General features: G+C 46.5%; 7 protein-coding genes across 7 annotated transcripts; 3 read left to right on the plus strand and 4 right to left on the minus strand.

The window, feature by feature from the left end:
- Positions 1 to 1,284: 1,284 nt before the first annotated feature.
- On the plus strand, positions 1,285 to 2,183 carry H6S33_011282 (uncharacterized protein; the record flags this gene model as incomplete). The annotated part of the gene is made up of 3 exons (XM_044842627.1): positions 1,285 to 1,377; positions 1,464 to 1,588; positions 1,676 to 2,183. 3 exons carry the CDS (start codon positions 1,285 to 1,287, stop codon positions 2,181 to 2,183), a joined length of 726 nt encoding a protein of 241 aa, XP_044696050.1.
- Positions 2,184 to 2,925: 742 nt separating this feature from the next.
- On the minus strand, positions 2,926 to 3,665 carry H6S33_011283 (uncharacterized protein; the record flags this gene model as incomplete). The annotated part of the gene is made up of 2 exons (XM_044842628.1): positions 2,926 to 3,205; positions 3,337 to 3,665. The coding sequence occupies 2 exons, from the start codon at positions 3,663 to 3,665 to the stop codon at positions 2,926 to 2,928; spliced, it is 609 nt and encodes a 202-aa protein (XP_044696051.1).
- A 2,735-nt stretch (positions 3,666 to 6,400) lies between these two features.
- H6S33_011284 (uncharacterized protein) lies at positions 6,401 to 7,668 on the plus strand (the record flags this gene model as incomplete). The annotated part of the gene is made up of 3 exons (XM_044842629.1): positions 6,401 to 6,655; positions 7,058 to 7,403; positions 7,532 to 7,668. 3 exons carry the CDS (start codon positions 6,401 to 6,403, stop codon positions 7,666 to 7,668), a joined length of 738 nt encoding a protein of 245 aa, XP_044696052.1.
- Positions 7,669 to 11,404: 3,736 nt separating this feature from the next.
- Positions 11,405 to 12,345, minus strand: H6S33_011285 (uncharacterized protein; the record flags this gene model as incomplete). The annotated part of the gene is made up of 4 exons (XM_044842630.1): positions 11,405 to 11,501; positions 11,583 to 11,659; positions 11,851 to 12,196; positions 12,314 to 12,345. 4 exons carry the CDS (start codon positions 12,343 to 12,345, stop codon positions 11,405 to 11,407), a joined length of 552 nt encoding a protein of 183 aa, XP_044696053.1.
- Positions 12,346 to 15,003: 2,658 nt separating this feature from the next.
- Positions 15,004 to 16,077, plus strand: H6S33_011286 (uncharacterized protein; the record flags this gene model as incomplete). The annotated part of the gene is made up of 3 exons (XM_044842631.1): positions 15,004 to 15,258; positions 15,365 to 15,441; positions 15,543 to 16,077. 3 exons carry the CDS (start codon positions 15,004 to 15,006, stop codon positions 16,075 to 16,077), a joined length of 867 nt encoding a protein of 288 aa, XP_044696054.1.
- A 515-nt stretch (positions 16,078 to 16,592) lies between these two features.
- H6S33_011287 (uncharacterized protein) lies at positions 16,593 to 18,910 on the minus strand (the record flags this gene model as incomplete). Its single annotated transcript, XM_044842632.1, has 5 exons — positions 16,593 to 17,653; positions 17,878 to 18,390; positions 18,483 to 18,632; positions 18,773 to 18,802; positions 18,874 to 18,910. The coding sequence occupies 5 exons, from the start codon at positions 18,908 to 18,910 to the stop codon at positions 16,593 to 16,595; spliced, it is 1,791 nt and encodes a 596-aa protein (XP_044696055.1).
- Positions 18,911 to 19,938: 1,028 nt separating this feature from the next.
- H6S33_011288 (uncharacterized protein) lies at positions 19,939 to 21,913 on the minus strand (the record flags this gene model as incomplete). Its single annotated transcript, XM_044842633.1, has 7 exons — positions 19,939 to 20,243; positions 20,295 to 20,659; positions 20,718 to 20,815; positions 20,878 to 21,127; positions 21,183 to 21,665; positions 21,727 to 21,804; positions 21,858 to 21,913. The coding sequence occupies 7 exons, from the start codon at positions 21,911 to 21,913 to the stop codon at positions 19,939 to 19,941; spliced, it is 1,635 nt and encodes a 544-aa protein (XP_044696056.1).
- Between the last annotated feature and the right edge of the window lie 2,798 nt (positions 21,914 to 24,711).

Genomic DNA, 24,711 nt, shown 5'->3' on the forward strand with positions numbered 1-24,711 from the left:
CATCCCTGAGCACCTGTGATCGCTGCAAAGTCTGCTTTAATAGAAATTATTTTTTCTCTTGAGGCATGTACTGAATCCCCAACAATCGCCCAGTTTCAGTATCGGCTGATAGCTAGACGCTGGGTTCATCTAGGCGACCAAATATTCCAAAGCCGTGTCATCCGAGATGTGCCCCCTTTGATCTTCCGTGTGCTAATTCTGATAGGTTGGAATTACCAGGGGTGTAGTTCTTTAGCTTCTTTGAGGGCATCTGAAAATCTCTCGATGATCGCTACGGATCCGAAGCACAAGAGAATCCATTAAAACCGAGCCAATTATTGTAGTTGTATCCTATTTTAGTCGTGTCCATGTGACTAAATTTAATACTGATGAGAAATTCCCGTTCCAATTAAATAGCTGGGATGACATGAGAGTAGTCAGGTGATTGAGTCATCGGATTAAATTCGGGCATGGACTACCATAAAAGATAATGATTAGAGTCCTGTAGAACATGATCTTTTGAGATATCAGTAAGGGTATCTTGGGAATTGGGATATACCGATAACGGGTCGTTCATCCCGCTTTACCAGTCCTTGTGGAATTATGTTTACAAAGCGTGCCCTGGATTCTAGTTAGCCATGGGGAATTTAAAGGGGCCTGTTATTCAATAAATCAAGTTTGCTTACCCTGGTTGTCTGTTTCGATTCGAATGCCTGTTATATTCGGGCTCCGCAAGGAAAAACATGATCCAACCCCCATTGGCAGCAAAAAACGGCAAGCCTACTCTGATAACTGGATATAGATATAACATTGCTCTTAACCTCAGCTTTCATCCTGAACTGAGGGCTTGCTGAGTCACGGTTTCACCAAGCTGTATGGTTTCGTGATGAGCATGAGTACTAACCGCGAATCGAGCTTTACTATCTAAAGTTAACTGTTCTCATGAAATTTAGTATGATTATTATCATTTGCAGAAATCATGATGGAGAATGATGAAGAAGGTCGTAGTAAATCTGTAGATTGTAAAATGATAGTAGTAGAAGATCGAATCTAGAGCTTAAGCCTAGTGCAGGTTAACCAATGATCCGCACCAAGATTCGCGAGAAGGGTTGGTCAGGGTAACATGTCGCCAATCTATGCCAAGACTGCGGGGAGCCAACCAGGGCCCACACCAAACTCGACTCCCCCAACCAGAGCGTAGTAACCGAATGATCGACTTGTGTCCCCCACGAAGCAACCTCGGAACCATCCCCCAAGATTCGAGATACCGAATAACCACCACGCCACAAGACGCATCTCTACCGGATGGATATCAACAATCCCCAAAATTACGAGGCTGAACACGTGCATCGTGTCTATGAACTCATCGCCTCCCATTTCTCTGCAACACGTTTTAAGGTACATATTCTTTACTATCAATTACGTATTCTCGACCAATACGGACTGGACTCTTAATGAGGCTTTACTGACTGAATATACTTTAGCCATGGCCAATAGTTGAAGGTTTTCTAAAGGGCCTTCCTATTGGCTCGATAGGATTAGATTTAGGGTGCGGCAACGGAAAGTATCTAACAGTCAATGAGAATGTATTCATGATCGGGTCAGACAGGTCAGTCACGGGTTCAATTCATTTGGGGTTCATTTTTTTTTTTTTTTTCAATTGTACAAATTTGCATAAATTGATTGTTACGTGTAGGTCAACTGCCCTTGTACGAATAGCCCACGACCTAAAAACCCAGGATTCCTTTATAGCAGATACTTTAGAGCTGCCCCACCCAGACTCCCGATTTGACTTTGCAATTAGCATCGCTGTTATTCACCATTTTTCGACCACAGCGCGAAGAGTCGCTTCAATACGAAGCATCCTTGCTACGCTAAAGCCATCTGCCAATGGCGAGACTAATGGCGGGAAAGCGCTTATCTATGTCTGGGCCTTGGAGCAGCCGAATTCAAAGAGAGGCTGGAAAGAAGGTGATCCACAGGATGTCATGGTCCCATGGCAAACGTCCGAGGGTTATTCAGGTGTGAAAGGTGGGAGCGGTAAGCTGAGCAAGGATGACAAAGTAGTCACGTACCAAAGATACTACCATCTCTATAAGGAAGGGGAGTTGGTGCAAGATATAGTGGCTGCTGGAGGCATAGTACTGGAATCTGGTTATGAGAAGGATAATTGGTGGGCTATCTGTGCCCCTCCGCACAGGTAAACGGGATGTATATGTGTGTGTGTGGATGAGAATCAAAGATATTGCTCACCTTTGCACTTTGGCTGGACGGGGTTTGGAAAGACATTGTCTTGAACCAGTCATCACAGAATGGGGGTGTTTGCAGAGCAACGGCCTGCAGCATACATCCAGTGAGTGATAACCAAGTGGGATGCCTGCGTATCAGGCATCTGGTTTGGAATCACAACAGAACGACCCGTCTCACTCGCCGTCAATGCGTTCTACACCACAGATCATGTTTGAAACTTGTTTATTACTGTAGCCCTATCAACCATGTCTAAATTTGGGCCGGAATCACTCCCGATCACCACAGCCGAATTTGACGTCCCGGGATATTCTTATTGTAGGTGTATAATCCTTGTCCCATTATTCTAATGATATAATGTATCCGTTTACTATATGCAATGCAAACCCGAGGCCTAGCAAACGAAGCTAAAGTAGTCACAAACATCTAAACTTAACAGGCATTCGGGAAAACAGCAAAATACAGGAGAAAAAATACAATCAAATACAAACAGAACCGAACACATTTTCGCTCTTACAATCCGTTGCCGCCGTTTCCCTAGTTGGGCGAAGCCCGTATATAAATGATATAAAGAAAAAGGAAAAGAAAAAGAGAAAGAAAATCATAGAGTACAAACGGTCTATCATACCGCACAAATTTGTCTATAGAAAAAGCTTACCTCATGGACTAGTATCTGGTCCGGAGAGTTTGGTTGTCGATCTACTTGGTAGTATCTTCTTTTCCTAAAATGGGACCGGCTTCCACTGGAGGCGCAGAAGGTCCCGAAGATGATCTTTCATCCGGCCCCTCGGGGGTTGGACTTCGGCGCGGACTAGCTTTTTTCGGGGGGACATCGAGTGCAACTGAACTTTGGGAGAATGGTACAACACCAGCACGCCTAGCCATTTCCTTTTCGCCTAACTGCCAGTGCATACTTTCAGCTGCTCGCCAGGGGATATTCATTTCCTTCGCAACCTGGCTCCACATCTCTTGTTTAAATCTATTTCTCACAAAACCCATTGTCAGCGGGTTGTTTTAAAGTCGCTCACGTCGCACCACGGAAAGGCATTCCGAGATTAAATCCCCGATGAACCTTGGCCGATCCCTGGGTTTGAACTGGGTGAAATTTACCTTTCATACAGACGAGCCAGCCGGTCTTTTCTCTCCTCGTCCCACTCAGATCGGCGTTCCAAGTAGTTCTGATAATGAAGACGACACGAAATTGCAGACCTTCCAGGCAATTTTTTTGAAATGTCTTCCCACTTCAGGCCACTCCCTCGAAGATTGATGATAATTGCATCTTCATCGGGACTCCACTTGCTTTGGCGTTTGGCAGGCGAGGCTGTTGAATTTTCGGGTAAAGGGCGCTTTGCTGAGGGGGATGGAGGTGGTTGCGATAAAGTTTGAGGAAGGTGGATAGGCTCCTTCTGTTTTGGAGGCTCTTTCTGCTTGGGCGGCATCGGAGCGAGGAGGTATGAGATGGAAGCCAGCGGGACGGTGTTACCCGGGTTGGATGGGAAATGTTTGTCGGTTTATGACGTCGAGAAAATCTAGTGTGGGGGATTATGGTGTTATTCTCACTCAGATGAGCACAAATGAAGGAGGTGTAGGAAGATGGAGGTGATGAGGTGAGAGCAGATGCGCTTCCTGCACGGTGACTTATGAAGGAATGGATGTGGGCGGGATAAGTCTAGCTCAAGCTGAGGGTGGCGTGGGGCATTTTAAACCCTTTCCCTCTATTCTATTGGTGTCAGGCAAATATGGGTTACCTCGTTGGATATTTTGGAATCAATTCAACAGTCTGTGACAGGGTTGGATATAGATACGGGAACAAGATATTCATTTCTACGATACCTTGGAACACTCGATATACGTGCGGGAGATCAATGAATCACATTCTTTTGGTGGATGATGTCTCCTCTCTTCAATATGAGCCTTTTGTCAGGACTAATTATCGTGTGTTGACGAGTCAAGGCCAGGGGGCGTTGTCTCGTTAATTCTCTTTGGGGGAGCTTTTGGCCACTTGAAATTTATTAAACTGCACTCAGGTTGGAAATTTGTCTAGCACCAATACATGTACATGATAGACGAATTGCGTGTAGGTCTCAGGGGCGTTGATTGAGAGCTTGACTGACGTATATTACAAGGGGTTTCCCATGAGTACATGTAGGTATAAAAATCGCTACTGTAGGAACCTGTATACATGGATGCTGTATTGTTGTAAATTAAGCCTAGAAGAGCTTCCCTTAAACTTCTAGTGTGTCTTGAAGATCAGACTAGTTACTATCACTGTACTGTACATAATAAAATCATACAGCCTATACTTCTGATCCTGGGAAAATACTAGTTTGGGTGGGGCGTTTCATTTCTAAGTGAACCATTGAGGTGTAACTCTATCTAGAAAGACTGTAGGGCTTTCCAAAAAGATGCGATGAACCGAAGGACAATGCGTACACTTGAAGTGGCTAGACTCGTACGCAATTGTGCTTCCCTCTAGGGGGCTCGTTTGGCCCGTGCACGTACTTGTTAATGGCCCAACTGGTGCTACATACGCAGGTAAGGTGTGACAGTCACCAGAGAATACCCATTAGTAGGTGGCACAGCACAGCTGTGATCAATCGAACACATCCTTGATCTGGTATAACGTTCTAAACTGTTAGAACTACATCCACAGCTGTATTTAGACCAATACTTCGTAGCTGGTATTTTACTTTTTTCGTTCTGTTTGATGGGAAAAGCTGATCAATGAGTTGTGGTTCTTACCAGGTACCTACATACCTACATATACGTACTGTATATACATGTACATGTATTCATGTATTATAATTAACATGTGTGATGTGTTTAATTTATCAGCCTAGGCCCTGCAGGGAAGAACCAGGTAAAGGAATTCTGGACTCCTTAACTGGAGGCTTCTGGAAGTTTTCAGATATATGGATCCAAAACGGTGGGAGACCACCCATCATATCGGGCCGTTACCTTGGAGAAGCAGCACCATGTGTATTTACCAAGGGTCCACTCTATTTCCTTGTCATGCTGCAAACGAAAAAGGCTTCTTGGGCACGTGTGACGTCGGGTTATGTTTGTAAAATATGTGTGCTCATTATCGGACGAAAGCATTTCTTTTTCTTTTCCTAGGTGTGGCATACATTGTCGTAGGGGTGTATACTATTAATCTAATTGGTACTGTACTGGAGTGCATACATGGAGCACGTTTCGATGTTTCCCGGCCGTCCCATGTGCATTCATTAATGATTTGAGTACCCGCCTCCTTCTTCTTCTTTTCTCATTATCATACTTGCGTTTATTTCTCTCTTTTTTGCTGCTTTTCTGTGATTTCATCTGAGATCAACATACTCAACCTAGCGATCTGCAAGAAGAGTATGCTCTGCGGCTCGAAACCTACCATTCGGTAGGCTTGGACCGGGGTACAGATGTCCCACCGATACACCAGGATCTGATACATATGTACAAGCGAAACAGAAGGTAGTGTCACAGCAGCCATATATCGGAATCTGTCAACAGATATCCGACTTGGCTCTCTCCGTCGCAGTTACTCTACTATGGCATCCTCCACCTTCTCAGCGAAGGGGCTTCTTGCATGAATATGAGTTGTGTCACTTAATGAATTTGTGCGTGGGAAAATAACTAAGTGTGTAGGTAGTATAGTAGGTGGAATCAAACCAGTGCTCAATCTCATCCACGTTGAAAGTTTCTGGTAAATCATTACGTGACTCTCCGTAGAGAATACATGTAGTATACACATTACACTGTGTAGAAACACGTTTGGAGATACATTAGATGTATACATTATTTGTATTACTGAAATACATAAATGTTTAATTGTAGTAAGGGGCTTGTGGAGCCCATCAATCAACGTGAGGATGCATCATTAGTAACGTTGTCCTCAAGTACCCATCCAGTAACGGATCGTTTACCCCACTCAGTCCTGTCAAGCAAAGCACTCTCTGTGCCTGTTATATTGGCAGTTCAACACCACGAACTATAGCGGAGGAACATACTCACGAATAACCACAACGCATAAACAGCAACCAGGCTAGCGAGCAAAGCAAACGGGGCCATCAACACTAGCATCGGCAACGCATCAGGACCACCAGCCAGAATACAGTTCAGTACACACCCACAAAACCCAAGGACAGCAGACATCAGCTTTGCCATCATCGAAACAGCAGCAATGAGCTTTGTAACAGCCGCGGACGTTCCAGTGAGAGTCGTATCTGATAATGCTGCTGCTGAACGCCGTATCACACCTTCATGGACCATCTCAATCCTGAAAGCAAAGCTGGAGACAGTTACGGGAATCCCACCATCTTCGCAGCAACTCACACTGCGTCTACCGCATGCACCTCAGCCTATTCCCATCTCGAGCCACGATGAGGAGACTACGCAAATTGCCAGCTTTCCTCTTCAGCCTTACGTTGAATTACACGTATGACATCCCCCCCCCCCCTCTCGACAGCTGTCGACCTCTATTTTTGATATCTATTTTTCTATGCCTGGGTCCTTCTGCTTGCTTCCGTCAACTCTTTCCCATTATCGGCGTTTTTTTCTTTTTCCTTTTCTCTCCGTTAGCACACAATCTTCTATTCGATATACTGCTTTACTCTTTAAAAAAAAAACATTTTATGCTTGTACTTTTTTATTTGCCCCATTTTCTCTTTATTTTTTGATACGCCCTCCCGCAGCAGTCCTACGTAGTTTGCCAAGCCTTTGTCATCCTGAGTTTTGTGTTGCCTGGCGGAAAAAGAAAACAAAAACTCATACTCTACCCCCCCCCCAATCTCAATTCTGACACAGTGTCTCTGATTAATCATGCCCCATGTTTGAATAGGTTGCCGATACACGCCCGCTATCTGCTCGTCCCAACTTTCAGGACCTTTCTGCAGTCGAGAAATACGTAATGCCGGTGGAGGAGTACGACAAACTCCAGGATTCCGTTCTGGCATGGAAGCGAAGAAATAAGCTTGGTCGATTCGACCCCAACAAGGATGAGAAGGAACAGCAGGAGCTGAATCGTCAGTACGAAGAAGTTGAGGCAAAAAAGATCGTCGTGGGTGCGCGATGCCGGGTGGGTGGCGCGGATTTGGACCGCCGAGGTACCGTTAGGTATGTCGGAGAGGTTAAGGAGATCCCTAATGGCGGAGTTTGGGTGGGTGTGGAGGCCGATGAACCAACGGGTATTTAGCCCCCGAATTAATCCCCCGTGTGGTCGTGTTTCTCCTGCATAGGAGGCCGGCACTTGTAGCCACCTTCACCTTGGCTAACCGGTAATCCACCCTTTTGTTGGGTTTTGCTTCTTGAACAGGTAAAAACGATGGCTCTGTCAATGGAGAGTACTACTTCAAGTGCCCACCAAAACACGGCTCTTTCGTGAGACCAGACCGTGTTGAAATTGGTGATTTCCCGGCTGTTGATGACCTTGGTGATCTGGAGGAGATCTGAGGAGGGCATGTCGTGGAATCAAGGAAGATACCATTTAGCTATTCAGCGCCGCTTGCGTGACGATCCATGGAAAAATAGTAGAGTAGCTTCTTTTTCTACAAGTAGAAGCAACAACTGCTTGCGATTTCCTGACTTTCACTGGTATCGCTTGAAATTATGCAGGTCTAGTCTTTCTTCTACCTACCGGTGTGTTAAACCTTGGGGGATCGGACCGGATTTAGGTGTTACAAGCGTCCCAAAAGACATGAAGTGAGTCCCTGCCATCTAACGTTTTTTTCCCCCTCCTCAAAAGCTGGTACATACAGTCGATACAGTACCGCAGTAGTTGCTATTTTACCGTTTGCTATCATTTCACTACTCTTGTACCACATTTCATCATTTGCAGGGACAGATCCCTTCCCCTTTGAGCCCAGCCGTGTATGCAATAATAATAGGAATATTGCATGAAAAAAGCTGCTTGCTGCTCATGCTCAGCCCTCAAAGACCTGCCTGCATTCAACACAGTGGAGAATCAGGGCAGCATACCTAGGGCAAGTATTACAATCCCAAATAGGGCTCCTAGTAAATAAACTAGCACTCGAGCTAGCTCTCCCGGGGGGATAGAGTAACGTGAGACTGAGACTAGGTTGGGGGGTGCAAGAGATGGGGCGCAATTATTTACAAGAACTATTACTAGCCTGGGCATGGGGAATAGGTATTACAGCATTTACCATGGGCCCAGTACTTGCGTTCTGAACACTCCTCAGGCTTGGATAGGTTATTGCAAGCGTTGTCGATAGATAATCATTTTCTTAAAATTTTATTTTGTTCTTTCCATCTCTTTTTTATTTTTTTTATTTTTTCTTTCTTCCCTGCGCACGCAGTACTACGATAACAACTAGCAGCAGCAGCTGCTGCTAGTTGTCGATCAATCAATCAATCAATGGCTTGGTGGTTGAAAAAGGTATGTAAAGCGGGGCACGAAAAGGAAAGGCAAAAATTTCTGTTTGTGTTACTACATCATGTACATATTATGTTTGGAGGTGCATTACATACGGAGGATGATTTTCACTGACGGGTGAGAACGGGTCAATGATGTACGATTGCAGTATTTTGCTGCATCCTTTTTTCCCGAGCAGAAGGAGGGCTCTTCGATCACACGACGCCGCCGGAGAGGGCATTAGAAACAAAACAGTCTCAGACTGCCAATTGAAGAGATCTTGGAAATCCCAGTCTAGGAAAAAATAAAAACAAAAAAAGAAAAGGGCGTGAATGAAAAAAAGTAAATAAGAAAACTGCACGGAAGGTGCTATGGACGGGATAGAAGGACGTCTAGATTCGTGGAAATTGACAGGGAACCCCATAACCCTTACCTGTCAATCAAAATAAATAAAAAAATCACGCCTCTATTCGATCGATCTTAGATTATGATTCCCCCCAGGTCCCTGGCCATTATTTTAGGGCCGGGGGAAAAAAGGGGGGGGGGGGGGGGTCAATGACGCGATCATTCACTTTTCAGTGGTACAGGTACAATTATAGATGATATAAGGAATCAACCCTCCACAACCTCAATGCCGTCATCTATCCCAGCCCGGCCCTGCCCAGGAAGCATGCGCCTCTCCCGTTCCCGAAGAAGATGAAGAAAAAAAATCACTAAAAGAGAAATGAAGAGCATCGAAGCCCAGGCCACTCGAAGCGTACGTAGGGAGCCATAAAGCTTCTGTCTGGGATGTGATGTGATGGCCCACTCGGTAAATGCTCACTCAGTTAAGGTAGCGGTTGGTAGCGAGCGGTTGGGACATCGCTAGCCTGTCGCAACTGCACAGAGGTCATCTGGCACCGGGAGCAATGATTGCTACTTAGTGGCAGGTAATGGGGTGTTCTAGAGCCGCCGTGTGGCGCCCTGTGTTTAGTCCGGGAGTTTATTTCCCTAAAAGACGACGAGTGATTGAACGATATGCTTGTTCTTTTAGGGCAGGGCACATGCAGGAATGCCAGGGACGTATGGAGAAATTAGGAGGCGAGGGGATCCAGAAGAGCCCCTGGGATGGGACTGGGGAACACATATTGGCGGAGATGCTGGGGAAGGCGTCAAGGCCTGCTGCACAGATGCGCTGAACTGTAAGCAGTCAAGGGGATGAGGGGATGGGATTCGCAAGCCCTGTCTGACGGTTTGCTGACCCTGGCAGGGCTCTTAATGTGCCTGGCCTTCTTGCTTGAGAGCTTCAACCAGGATTTATGACTTTCGGCAGGAGCTGAAGCTGAACCAGCGGGAAGCTTATTCCCAGGTTTAGTGGTTTACCGAGGCCTGAATACCCAATGATAAAGGTCTTGACTGGTGGCGGCGATCCAGACTTCGGCCCTCCTTCCAAAGACATTATATTTGCAGGGGCAGTAGTCCATATATCAGACCAGTCGAATTGAACGAGGCGATGAGTGTTGGTGGAAATGACTCGAATGCTAGGTACGAAGGAGAGACGGGAGCGGGAAGGATGAATGTGAGTAGTAGAAGGGATCAAGGAGCATATGTACGTAGAATCTGATGATACTGGTGGGAATAAGGGATCAAAGGACCGGTTCCTAATTATTCGACTCGAAAGTGACAGGATCGTAGGGCAGCGGTCGATCTCGGGATGCAATCTTGGGCTGATGCCTTCGAGCCACGGATAGATAGATATTAACCCTCGGATAGATATCCGATCCTGCAGTGACCCACTCGAAGAAAGCAAACATTCGGACGAGTCGTTATTGGGCGCCCCGTCAGGGAAAAGTATCTATAAGTACCGACTTGTATTATTATAATTCATACTGATCACTCGTAATTATTCGATCGTGCTGTGCTGAGTGGCTGGAAACAACAATTGAGGCCCTGTAGAACGGGAAATTTTGCCTTTTTTTTCTTTTTTAATTTGCAGTAGTATCCCGGGGCTCTCTCTCAAATACGAGAAATATTCCCAATCAGCCTTGCAAATAAATTAAAGACTTTCGTGAGGGTAGAAGGGACATGTTTGATATTCCTAAACAGTCTGTTTGTATGTGCACTGCATGCACTCCTCTGATTGACTGAGGCGCCCTATATGCACAAAGTGCGTAGAGCTGGTTGATTGGAATTCGGTGTATATTCTTCAGAATGGTGAGGTGATTAATAAGGGTCATAGTGAGAGCAGATCATCTGTATAGAAGGATCGTCGAGTGATGCCCAGAGAGCCATTGACCAACTGGAGGCCCAAGAGCGAGCAGATCTCGGTGCGTCTTACATATCAACGTGGTTCTGTATGGGCCCGCAGACAATTGAATTGAAACAAAGCCATGTGATGGGGGTTCAATGATACATGACTGTCATTGATTTGACTAAAATCCCTCTTGATTGATTGACTGAGAGGACAACGATAGACACGGAGGTTTGATTAAAAAGACGATCAGGATCAGGAGACAGCTGGCTGGAAAGAGGAAAAAACTGCACGTGGTCTGATTCCTATAAACACCACCTAACAGCTGATCTAGTGTAAACTCAATTAACTTGCTCTTGAACCTTTCAGAATGAGATGAGAAGACGAGTTCAAGAGACGTTACGTTATACTTTCATTAATTCTCTTCGAATTCTTCTTCTCTCCATTTTTCCAAGCCGAACTCCAAGGATATGATACAGATAGCCCTAACTTTTTTTCCCTCACTTCCAATCATTTCCGCTGCACGCCCTAACCTAAAAAAACAATTGCCGCAAAATTACAAATAAAAACAGAAACAAAGTACCCGCTCATAGGAGGTCGAAATCGTCGACCTCGTCGCGGTATTTCATGATGTTTCGCTTAATCTTGGACGAATCGACCCACGTGATGAAGTCTTCCATGTTTCTATCATCATTGGAGGGCGGTTAATAATCTGAACTTGCGCGGCCCCTCCAACAACACCCCTGGAGTGAATTCCTCTCTTACCTTGTTACGAGGTACGCGGGATCCGTAACGACCTCTGGCCCGACTCGGACATGACCCTGTTCAATGAACTTGACAGCCTACATTATCCACCTGGCGTTAGTTAACGGGCCTCACAACGTCTCTCCACCGGTGACGGGCCACAACGCCACACTGCAGCTAAGCCAGCTAAGCTAAGCCTGAGTGTTTCGGTTTCAAGTTACCGATCAAGCCACGACATGGGTTATTCGGAACAACGAGGGAAAGGAATGAGAAAAAATCTATCACATACCGCCGATATGGTCTCACACATCTTTAGCCTCGTCAAGACGACCGGCAGCCTTCTCCGGCAGAATGCCGACACAGTGACCTTGTTCTCCACATCGGACATCTTTGTCTTTTGCGCGAGGATGCCCATGGAATGGAGCTTGGCTAGGAGCAAGTCCTCGTGCTTGCGGCGCACCGGGTCGGAGGGCTCCAACAGCGCAAGACGGTGCGCGAGATGGCGGATGGACCCACAAATCTTGTTGTACTTCGCGTAGGTGGCAGGATCTTGGATGTGGTAGCGACGCATAACATCATGGTCGCGGTGGCCCTTGTCTGATTTCCATTCGAGGAAATCTACCTTTCGGAGGAGCCTTGGAGCAAGGGGAGTTTATTGTTAGCGATGATGGTATAGCGAAGGCAAGGGGTGGAGCGGGGGGGAACTGGGGGCAACAGGAAGGGAGATGCAGCGAGGTGAGGTGGTGAAATACTTTTGTTCGTGGTGCTTGAGTTTGCGGACCATTGCTGTTTGCTGTGGGGTTGAGTTTCTAGGGGTGAGGTAAGGTGTGTTGTTCGTTTGAGGATTGAATTGTGGGAAGCAGCGCCAGTGGTTGGATGAAGTGCGGTGGTGGTGAGGGTTGAAACAGTGGGAGGCTCAAAAAGAAAAGCAGGGCTGCGACATAAGAGATTTTTTTAGTGCTGGTCCGTGCTTTGAGATTGCTACTATGTATCTCTTCGTTCGTTTTCACGACATTCAGCGATTGGTGGCTCACCATACAAATTGTAGAAGCTAACTGCAAATATCGGCTGGCGGTGCAAAATTTCTTAGTGGAGTACCGCAGTATTGAGAAAATTCGTTGCGAAAGTTTTGAGGAGAATTTAGATGTAGAAGAATCGAATTGTAAAGTTTATTCCTTTCCTCCCAATTTATCCTCCTCGCTTAGACCTACCTAAGTCATCATCCCATCACCACCTCTACCGCAAAACCTCGAGAAATTCGCTAGCTCCGTCCAGGGATTATCTCTCGAGTGATTGGTTGGATGGCATCGATCTACGTCAGATGTTTCCCATAGAAGTAATTTTGATCTCACGGAGCTAGCAAATTCTTCGAGTTTTTGCGGTACTCTACTCGCGTTTCCAAATACGACCAATGGAGAAGTGCTTGATAGTGATATTCACCACATCAGGAAATCATCATCTGTGAATTTGAAGATGATCATGCAAGGAGACTGGTTTCGTGACGAATGAACGATACTTTGTATTAATATTATAGAGCGGACACCAACTTGACGATGAGAGGGAGACTATTGCGTGTTGGCCTCGGGGATCTAGATACTCTACGTAGCGTCTCTTCGTGGACCAGTCACGTGCCAAACAGTATCACATTATTAGATCTCTTAGGGCGCGCAATTGCATATACTGTTTGGAATATCACAAGGCTGAAGATGGCAAGGCCCCAATATATCGCAACGAGAATTTCCCATAACTACATGTGCATGTATAATAATCATAATATATTTTCAAGAATAGACTCGAGTCTAGAATAACCCATCACACTCAGGTGAATACTATGCAGCTGGAAAACATTGTTTGCATTAACTTCTGCGGCTGTAGCATTAAGAAGGATGAGAGCTACATGTTTTTGGGTATAACAAAACAACTGTCGACCAAACATTCAGGTGAGTCATGAACGTCGCTGTAATTATGTAGGTAGGAGATCGATTGTGATCCAGACTAGGAGAAAACACATAGGTACTCTTTACACTACATGTACCGGGTGTAGCGAAAAGTGATCAGAATCTGATAAGACAAATACACGTATTCACCGCAACATTCACTTATCAGATTCTGATCACTTACCCTCAACACCCTAGTACATCACAACCAGACCTCACCACGATGAAGGTGCACGTATTAAGTACGTACATGTTACAGGCGTTGTTGGCTGTTCTTCGTATTCAGGTAGTGATCCTTAATTCTCAACAAATTTATGCAAACGTGAATAACTTGGACTAGCGATGAACCGATGAGGTTCTGATGATGACGATGAAGTAGCTAGAAACTATATGTATGCTATGCTACAAGTTGTCTCATTAATTCTTTTTTACCCCGATTTGTCATCTATGTAAGCGGTAATATGCGCCACAGCATTGCGAATCCGGAGCGAGTAGAGTAGAGAGGTAAACTGAGCATGTATGTACATGTCTACTATGTGTAACTGGATAGACAAGCACAGTAATCACCAAACCTTTAAGATACATCATATAGGTATTTTTACTTCGGCATATCTGGCGAACCAAGGAATCAGGCTGATGGATCGCAATCGATGCGATGCAAATCTACATTCCTCACATCGCATTCCCAGTACTCTCTCTAGAGTACCTACATGTACAGATTGTGGTAGAATTAATGCGAAAGTGGGTTTTCCGTGACCCGATAGTCCCATTGGCCCTCAAAGGAATTTTTGCAGTGAGCACGGGCCAAGAAACCCACCCTTTTAGTTCTGACTTTCGCAATAATTCTACCGAATACTGTATGTACTCAGTAGTGGCGTATCCGGCTCTCACTCGGCTAGCAAGTGGTTGGCCTGGTTTGGTTTGGTTGTTGTTACGCAGACTCAGTCAACCAAACCAAACTCTCTCTCCACCACCTCAACCTACAGTACTAGCTGCAACCACAGTTTATGCCCGCAGAGACGCCCACTGATTCATAAGTTCTGACAAGCGCGTGTCCGGCCCGATGCCCGGTCTGCCACAATCACGAAATCAGATAACAAAGCTGTTGCTAAGCAGCTTCGAGAGCCGTGAGTAGCCGGTTGTCTAGCTAGATCAGATAATAATTCTCGTGTCTGTGCCCTGCATGACTGATAGATACATGTAGCTCATGAAGCAGAAAGAAGGACGACAAAGACTCAAATAAGCTTCGCAAAGCAAAGCAAGCGAAACCGGCTAGCTTCTCGGCCCGTAGTTAAGGCCTTTCCCCGTAGTTAACCCCACTCCTTACATCATAGCCAATTTGTAATGAATTGAAGATCTCTGTCTCCCCCGGGCCAGCTTTATCAACCCCACATCAGCACCCCTTCATGCTATATCACTCACTTCCTAATATCACCTCCCACCTCCCCCCACCTCCCCCACCACAACCACAACCACAGCCACAACCACAACCCAATAGCCAAACAATGACCACCCAAATCCCCACCTTCCACCTCCCCACCGGCGCGCCCATCCCCGCCCTCGGCTTCGGCACCGGCACCGCCTGGTACAAGTCCGAGTCTGAGCCGCTCAACCGCGTGCTGATCGACTCCATCAAGTCCGCGCTCGCGCTGGGGTACCGCCACCTCGACTGCGCGGAGGTGTATGGCACTGAACCCGAGGTGGGCGTTGCGATCAATGAGAGTGGGATCCCGAGGGAGGAGCTGTTTATCGTTGCGAAGGTATGTATAGTTTATAAGCAGTATTAGCTAGTAGTTTATTATTATACTTGCAGTTGCAATTGGGATGTATGGTATAGAGTCGGAAGCTAACTATGTATAAAACCAGTCTCTCAAAACCCTCGACGACCCCGAAAAAGGCCTGAACGAGACCCTCCGCAAGCTCCAAACCGACTATGTAGACCTGTAAGCCTCCCCCCCCCCCCCCCTCCGCGCCCGCACCCCACTCCCCGCCCGCACCCCACTCCCCGCACATCCGCATACACCCTACTAACCCCCCCTCCCAGCTTCCTAATCCACGCGCCCTTCCTCCCCCCCACGCACCCCCTCACCATCCCACAAATCTGGGCCCGCTTCGAAACCCTCCAAAAATCCGGCAAAGCCCGCTCCATCGGCGTCTCCAACTTCACCGTCCCCCAACTCACCTCTCTCCTCACACACGCCACCATCCCCCCCTCCTACAACCAAGTCGAGCTCAACCCCTACTGCTTCGATGCGCCCCTCCTGCGCTTCTGCCAGTCGCACAACATCCAGCTGGCCGCCTACTCGCCGCTGGGGCCGCTTACAAAGTTCCCCGGGGGCCCCTTGGACGGCGTGGTGAAGAGGATCGCGGAGGAGAAAGGGCGCACGGAGTCTCAGGTGCTGATCAGGTGGGGGGTGGAGATGGGGGTGGTCGTGGTTACGACGAGTAGTAGGGCGGAGAGGCAGGAGGAGTTTAAGGGTGTGGATTTTGAGTTGGGCGAGGAGGTGATGCGGGAGATTACGGAGGTGGGGGGGAGGGAGCATCATAGGATTTATTGGACGAAGGATTATGAGAACTAGGTGTTTGCTAGTTGGTCTAGGTTCTTAGTTTAAATACCGAGAAAGAAAAAAGAAAAATAGTAGAAGTTCGGGGTAATAAATATTGGAATCATGAGCGAGCACTCGCCGTTTTATTACAGGGTGCGCGGATCATTTCTGGTGACACAAGGTTGGGTTGCTTGGCTTAATCATCACTTTCATAACAACTCAAGCGTTATTACCCAAAGCGAGGTGCAGAGGAAATAAGCACTGTTTACTGTTGAGCAGGACTTCATGGTAGTCATCTATTATCATGCCCATGGCCAGAATGAGACAACAAAAAATACACAAGAAACCATTGACCCAATGAAAAAAAAGAAATGAAAATGAACACAAAAAGAAAGGCCAAAAAAAAAAAAAAAAAACGGAACTTTTTCCAAAACAGAAAGAGCGCCTTAAATATTTAACAGAAACACACATGAAAAGCACACATGCCATGGCCTTTCTACACTCCTCAAATGTCCTATTTACCCCCCCCCCCCCCCTCTTTCTCTCTCTTAAACAGCCCCTGGGCCCCTATAACCGTTCCCACCCCCATTACCCTTCCCCGGGTCCAGCAGCAGTGTAGGCTTGATGTAACCCTCATCCAGTTTCCGGAACCACTCTGCCTGGTCGTCGCTAGTCCCGGAAAATATACCTGTTAAACTATTGAATGCGCTTCCAGCCGTGATACCTATGCTCGCAGCCTGTGTCTGCGTTTGCGCCTGAGTACTGCTACCTTCGCCGTTCCCACTTGCACTTGCAGTTCTAGTTATGGATGCCCCACGGGGGCGTACGGTGGTCGGTATCATAGGCGGCAGATCATCGATATCACTATCAGCATCGCTATCATTCGAATCCGTGCGCAGAAGCTCCGGTTCCCGTCGGCCGCGCCTACCAAGCGGTGTATCTTGTGTGTCTGGGGAGATGCCTCGTTGACCAGACGCGTAGATGCCGCTGTCAACATTGGACAAGGGAACAGAATTGGGACCCATGCCTCCGCGGGGAGACTTGAAGTAGGGGCCAACGGTTTCGATATCAAACTCATCATCAGAATCTATTTCTTCCACTACGCCTGTACGAATGCCTAAAATCTCAAGCATTCGAGCTGTGGTACCACCAAAGACGATGACAGTGAGCACGACGACGACAAGGACGGTTGCTCGGAGTGGGTTCCCGTTCTCGCCAGTAATACCGGCAGCGAGGGCTACACCGACAGCTCCACGAAGTCCGGCCCAAAAGAGCATAGCTTGATATGAGTGCGGGAGTTCATCGGCCGCGGTTTGTCCGCGTGCTCTTGCACGGGAGCGAATGACAAAATTGATGAGTTTAGAGAGAGGAAACACTGCAGCCCAACGAGCAACGCAGATACCGATTGTAGTAACGAGGATGAAGAGAGGGCGGAAGACAAGCTGGGTGTCAGTAAAGAGTGAAAGGCCGAGGTAAATGAAGATAAAATTCTCGGAAAGCTGAGCGAGAACTTGGAAGAGGTATTTCGTGGTGAGCTGAGTTCGGCGGGACATGTTGTAATAAGCGTAATGTTTGAGTGTGATACCGCAAAATAGTAGTGATACGATCCCTAAATAATTGACGAGTAAGCTTTATAATTTCAAAGAATCATGAATAGTGGAATGCCTCCATTCGGAGCTATCATACCAGACATGTGACATCCGTTCGAAAAAAGGTACGATGAATATGCTATCAGGAGGATAAATGAACTCTCAATCTTCGGGAACCTCCGAATATATGTATATTTCAATAATAAAGCCGTTCCGATACCGATAAACACTCCAATCAACAAACTCACGGTGAAGACAATGAAGAAAATCCCGATACCCTTGAACAGACTTCCAACACTTGCTGGCCCATGTCCAGCTCCGTGGAAACGTTGGGCAGTCTCGAACATGACAATAGCAACTGCATCGTTCAAGATACTCTCTCCGAAAATCACAGTATAAAGCTTCGGATCCACTTTATATGTGTTGAATATAGCGAGAATAGTAACAGGGTCCGTCGCGGAAAGGGTCGCGCCAACTGCAATAGCTTCAACGTAGGAGATATCAAGCGTCTCTAGAGGTCCCCAAGACCAGATGAATACTATGGTTCCTAGAACTACTGCCGAAATAAAAGTCCCAGCAAACGCAAACGTCAAAATCGAGCCTATATTCCGGAAGAAATTCGCTTGATGCAGCTCATAACCCGAGTTGAGAATAATCGGTGGTAAAAGTACATTGAAGAAGATCTGGTAGTCGAATTTGACAAGGTTTTGAATATTGTCACCAGGAGTGACCCTGATTAACAGCCCCACGAACATACCTACCCCATCCCACAGCATTAGCTTAGCTCCAGATGCAGCTCCCACGATACTTTCTCGACTCCAAAAAGACCACAAGGAAATAAAACTATACCCGCAAAAATCGACACCACAGTCTCGTGCACCGCCTGTATCTTCTTCAGCTGCAGATAGTAACTGCAGAACAGTGCTAATATCAGTAGCGATACCTGGATAAATAACGCCCATGATGATATTATTTCCGATTCGCCGGGATCGGTAGGTTCTGCAAAGTTCTACACGTTAGCCATCGTGAACGAGCTCTCCCTGGATTTGCACTTCTCCCATCCGTTCATCGGTAATACAGCCGCAACCGTAACGCAAAGCTTTGAGGGGGGAATATCAACAGTCACTAAGAATCCGTACCCTCAGTATCCGGCTCCTCCGCTTCGCGCTCTATCCACCACGCCCACGACAGTCAGTTTCATCTATCCCATTCGGACACGTTTCCCAGAAAGGCTACAAACTCAACAGCGCGAACACCAAATCCGTCACCACACTCATAGCAGCAAGCTCGCCCTCAAGAGAATGGATATGTTTCGCGATAAGCAAACAGGAAACGAATGGCGGGGTGGGGTGGCTGTTATCGATGTCTCGGGTCGTGTGGGGGGGTGGTGGTCGATGTCGTTGCAATAGCTGCGGCGGGAGCTCACGGGCTGGCTGAGAGATCCATACACCTATGGCACCTATGGCGGAAGTCTAGGCAGGTGCCCAGCGGAGTCGGCCGGAGGAGCCGCGACGTCTCTACCGAAAACTTTAATTCTACATAATGCCCTTACGTACTCGGCCCGCTGCCGGCTTGGCTACACGATACAAGATTGGCGGAAGCTGTTTAGTCTCGTGCCCAGACTCTTGTTGTGAACTCGTTCCTCGTTCTGCAGACTGCAGAATCGCACCACAGGCTAGGAACAAGACTAGAAGCTGTTCTACAAAACGAGCGTAGTAGTACTAACTCAACGTTCCAGCAGTATTAACCAACAACTAGCTGGAGTTTGGCATCCTGCGCGCGGGCGTCTGAATAACTGTCGTCATTCTCAATACTTCAACATACATGGCATTTGAAACTTGACTCTGTGTCCGTCTTACAGACATTGTGCGCAGAAATGAGATCACACTTGCTAAACGGTGTTCTGGTTGATACACAATGAACAATCCGAGGGGGAAAGGGAGAGCAACTCGACAACTTCCGGCTCAAAAGAAATATAATAAACTAACTCTACACCCTAACTCTTACAAAAACAGAGATGTCGATCAGGAGCAACATTCGCTGCCCCTCTTCTATTTTTCTCTATACTTACTATACCCAACTGAAAAAGCAAAAATGCAGGGCAGTCTGAACAAGAAAATATGAGGTAAACGAAGTTTACCGAAAAGAAAAGAAAAAAATACAAGAGCATGACCGCATGTCGGCGGAAAGCCCACAAATAATAGCTCATAGGAGCAAAATCCCCAATGTCCTAACAAAAAGCAACCTCCCATGAATACTCACAACATGCAGAATACGGAAAACCCAGCAGGAAAACTCCGACCATCTAAACGTCATCTCCCTCATCAAGTCGTCTATAATTTCCTCCGGTCTCATTTTCGGATTTTCCGCCAAACACTCCCTTGATCCATCCGCCGATCCCGCTTCCGCCTCGGCTACGGTAGGCTGGTGAGGGTGTTCGCTTTGCATCTGAGCGGCCGATATCGAGTGAGGGCACTGGGCTTCCAGTGCGGCTTGGGTGAAGGAGTGAGTCTCTGGCAGTTGCCGGTGTTGCGACGACGGTTTGATCTCCGAAGATTTGATCCATGTCTTCCAGCGCAACGCCCTTGGTTTCTGGATATACAAACCATACTATAGAGCCCATTAGTTACGAATATCACACAATTTGATTTTGATACTTACCAAGCACAAAACTGACGGCGCAAAAGAAGGCATGGACCAGGTAGAGTCTCCATTTGATCCAATCTTGTAGAATGGGTGTCATTTCACCAACCAACCAGTTGAAAGCCCAATTAGTCGCCGTTGAAAGAGAAGCACCCTTAGCTCTGATGCTCAAAGGCATGATCTCCGGTGGGTACAACCATGGGACAGGTCCCCATGAGTATCCGAAAAATGCGTTATAAATGATAACAAATATAACAACCATCCGTGGTGTATAATGCACGTCGATGTAGATGAAGTAAGATATCGCTGAAAGTGAAAGACACATAACAATAGCACCTGATAAAAGAATCGGGCGACGACCCCATTTATCCATAAGATACCATCTATCACCAGCATCAGCATCAAACTTCTTGGGTTTGTGTCTAATCTAAGAGAACTTACGGAGGAATGGTACTCAAGACATAAACAATACCATTAATACCGGTCATTAAGATGGCATCGCGACCAACCCAACCAGCTTGTTCAAAAACCAACGGGGCCTATCATTGTTAGCTTTTATGGTCGATTATTATGAGATAAAAAATAGTTTGAAATGACGTACATAGTATGAGATCACGTTGATACCGTTCAGTTGAGCGAATGCTTGGGATGACATGGCAATCAAGAGACGCTTCCTGTATCGAGACCACATCTCTGAATATGAGCGCTCGCCCTCTTGGCGTGTCATGATAACGTTTTCCTTGATTTCACGGAATTCGTTCCTGGCATGTTCGTTGTGGACGTCTCCACCTCCATAAAGATTGGCCAATACGACCATTCCTTCCTCATCGTGATCATTGTCAAGAAGCCACCTGTAATAGAGTTAGATATTGATATTTTACCCATATTTTAGCAGGTTGAATTTACCTTGGGGATTCAGAGATGATTAATGAACCAATTGCGAGAAGAGCGCCCATGATACATTGCATGGACAACGGTAGACGCCATGACATATTGCTTTCGATGTAGGTGCAGCCGTAGTCAACCCACACACTAGATGCATATCCGATGATATTACCAGTGAACTCAATGCATGCAAGTTGACCTCGGTTATGGGAAGGCGAGATCTCGGATTGGTAGACCGGGACGATGGTTGATAAAGCTCCAACACCAACACCAGCAATGATACGGCCCAGTACCAACATTCCCATGCCATTTGAGAGAGTCTGAAAAGCACCTCCAGTGACAAAAATTACAGCTCCCCAGAGAATTACTCTTCGGCGACCATAAACATCACCTAATCGACCAACTATAAGAGAAGAGAAGAAAGCTCCAACTTCTAGAATAGCAACCATAGTCCCGATCTCAGCTCGAGTTGGCTGATTAAAGTAGTCTTTAAAATATGGTCCACTGCGGACAGAATCAGCACCTTGTACTGAGAACATGTAATAAGAATAGACAGCGTTCATACGTTATAATACCAGACATTACACCTTGGTCATAACCAAATAAGAACACACCCAAGCTCACGAAGATACTTGTAAAATATCTTTTAGAAATCAGCTAAACAGTTCTTTTCCATTAGGCTCTAGGTATACAAACAGTAACGGCTTACCCGTCAATCCATGGATTGACGAGCCATTTCTCCCGCCAGACATGACGGAAGCTAGTATTCGCTGCGCGTTGGAAGCTCTATTCACAGGCGTTGGTATATGAATTACTATTTCTTTCGTACTGTGTCCGTGATCGGACGATTCAGTCGACTGCCGAGATTTGTTAGATTTCCTGGAGCCAGTACGGCGGTGTTTACTAGAGGAAGCTGTAGGAGTAATCTCGTCAAGAGTCTCTCGTAGTTTTATAGATACGGGATCCTCCTGGTCTTCTAGCTGTTCGGCTAAATCACCAGTGTCGCTCCACGAAAAGTCGTCTGAGTCTACAGACAACCTCGAATGTGAGGAGTTCCCGCGATGGGAGCTATCGTGGGAAGGCCCAGGTAGTAGGGATTCTGAGTGTAGACGGTCACGATCCCTTACCGCTGAGGATGAAGCTAGGGTACGAAGGGGTATTTGAGTCTGGCGGGTAGACGATGTGGAAGGAATGGTGAAGGCGGTTGGGCTGGAGAACAGCCGTGTTCTTCAAGGTGTGAAGGGTCCAGGACGGCAGCCACGGCTCACGGGCTGCGGGAAGGGCGAGGGTTTTGTTCGGGGAGGGGGGGAGCTTTCCAAAGGGGCTTTTCCTGCTTTGCCACTTCGTGTGGGTTTCAAACCTGGTCACGTAGAGGGTGGTAGGCAAAGAGATGAATGAGCGTGGTGGTTGCTTCTGCTGATGGTTGCTGAGCTGTGCAAGTGTTTAGACGTGCAGCAGCTGAGTGTTGGATGATGCTTGGATTCTGTGAGTGCGCGGCTCCTTGGTACCTTGCCAGAGGCACAAGACCTGGATCAAGGAAATGATAATATCACTCGACTATTATTTTTAATCTATATGAAGTTGATATATAGGAGTAGAGTACAACATCATTCACTTCATAGCTGTTCTTTCTACTAGAATCCGTATTTCATGATCATGACTCTTTCCTACACCTTTCGAAGGCTCATTATCCAGGCAGGATATACATACATGTAACTACAATTGATGATAACCGAGGTGGTGATATCATACAAGCAGGTCAAGCCGACAAAAGTTACTTCTGTATAATTGTTTTTTTGGAAACATAACCAAAATGGTAAATCATAGCTCTTTCAAACTAAATGCTACCTATAGTGGAATAGTTTCAGGTCGAAATGTGATGTCCAAAGCGCACAACTTAACATAAAAACTAAGTACACACCGGATAATTGGGCGTTCTAGGTTACAGAGCGACAGCCGGTACTTACTCTGTGTGGACAACGGCTCGTGCAGACATGGTGATCCTCGAGTTCCATTTGTTTCTTGTCCAATCGCATCCTGGCCTAAAACTACGTTATCTTTGCGCTCCGGCTCTTGCGCATAATCCGTCTAAAAGCGTAGAAATTTCGCCGGAGGACGCCTTGTTAGAAACAATGTTCTTCAAGAACGTGAGAACTTCAGAAGCTGTATTCATGTTCAATAACATCAGCTTATATAGACGTACTCGATTCCCATCTAGAATCATAGGACTATTTCTTGCATGAACCCTGCATCTACTTACCGTCTCAAATATCTTCGAATAAATCAAGATCTGAACTGGAGGAGTTTAAACAAAAGCAAAGATCAAGCTGCATAGAGTTATTGGTGGTAAGCTAGAGTCGTAACCATGTGATCGTCATGAAGTCTATGCAGACTAAAATCTAGCTAGCCAGCGCCTCCACAGTCAATATTGTAGAGGAAGAGTTGATAAGAACTGCAATTAAATCCTACTTGAACTTTACATTCTGCTTCTAATCAGTCTTCAGGCTGAAGAATTGCAGAGCTTATCGAGGCTTTTATTTTGTTTCGACGTTGAGATTAACCTCTGATACTCGAAGAAGTAGGAACACTCGAGAAGGCTGCGCGGGGAGTCGCGGAATACGCCGGTAGAAGAAGTCCCAGGTTCTCATCACACTAGTTAACGGATGCGGGGCACCGAAGGAGTGTAACATGTCGGTAGGTACTCGGGGCAGGCAAGAAGAACCTGAAAATAGCTTTTTATGGTAACGACCTCTGATTCGCAGCTGGCGAAAAGCTACACCAAATTGAGCCCCTGCTTGCAGCTTGCATTTTCGGGTTCTTATTTCCTGCCCCGAGTACATGTACCTACATAGAGTACGATATCAAATTCAGCATGGTGTGCATTGCCGGAGCACCACCCTTGTAACGCCTCAATGATCACGATACCAGAAATCCGAAGCCTAAAGAGCCTCCGCTCAACATCACGAGTGTTCCCAGAGTAATAGAATAGACCTCAGACTGTAGCACTGCCTGCTTGGCAGATATCCTCCGGGTGACCATGTATGATTCAGTCTAATTCCACCCAGTGTCATATGAAGATGAAGGGGTGCAGATCACTCAAGCCTTCCGCTGGGAATATTCGCTCTTCCATCTCACAGAATTTTCTGTAGATGATATATATAAGTAATCTTTGGTCGCACAGCGTCTTCATCATGCGACAGTTCGCGATGCTCACATGCCAGAAATACAGTACGAAAAAAGAGGATGTCTACTATGTACTGGATTAACGATTTTTCGTAGGGCCTTGCACTCTGATTGGTCGACAGCGACAGGGGTATTTAGTAAGCACGACACATCAAAGTACTGAGCACTCACGAGAGGAGGAGGATATATGGGGCCGAAGGCCCCTCATGATTGTAGAGGGAGAATTAAATTTTATTTGATACCCATAATCCAACGTATTACTCGCGGTCGCGAGTTGGCACACCCCTAGTAATAGGTACTGTACCAATACGGAATTGTGCAAAACTTCCGAATTAAATCGGAATCCTAACTATTATACCGTAGCAAT

The sequence above is a fragment of the Morchella sextelata genome (assembly GCF_020137385.1).
Source record: "Morchella sextelata strain SCLS chromosome Unknown scls_6, whole genome shotgun sequence".
Classification (NCBI taxonomy): Eukaryota; Fungi; Ascomycota; class Pezizomycetes; order Pezizales; family Morchellaceae; genus Morchella; species Morchella sextelata.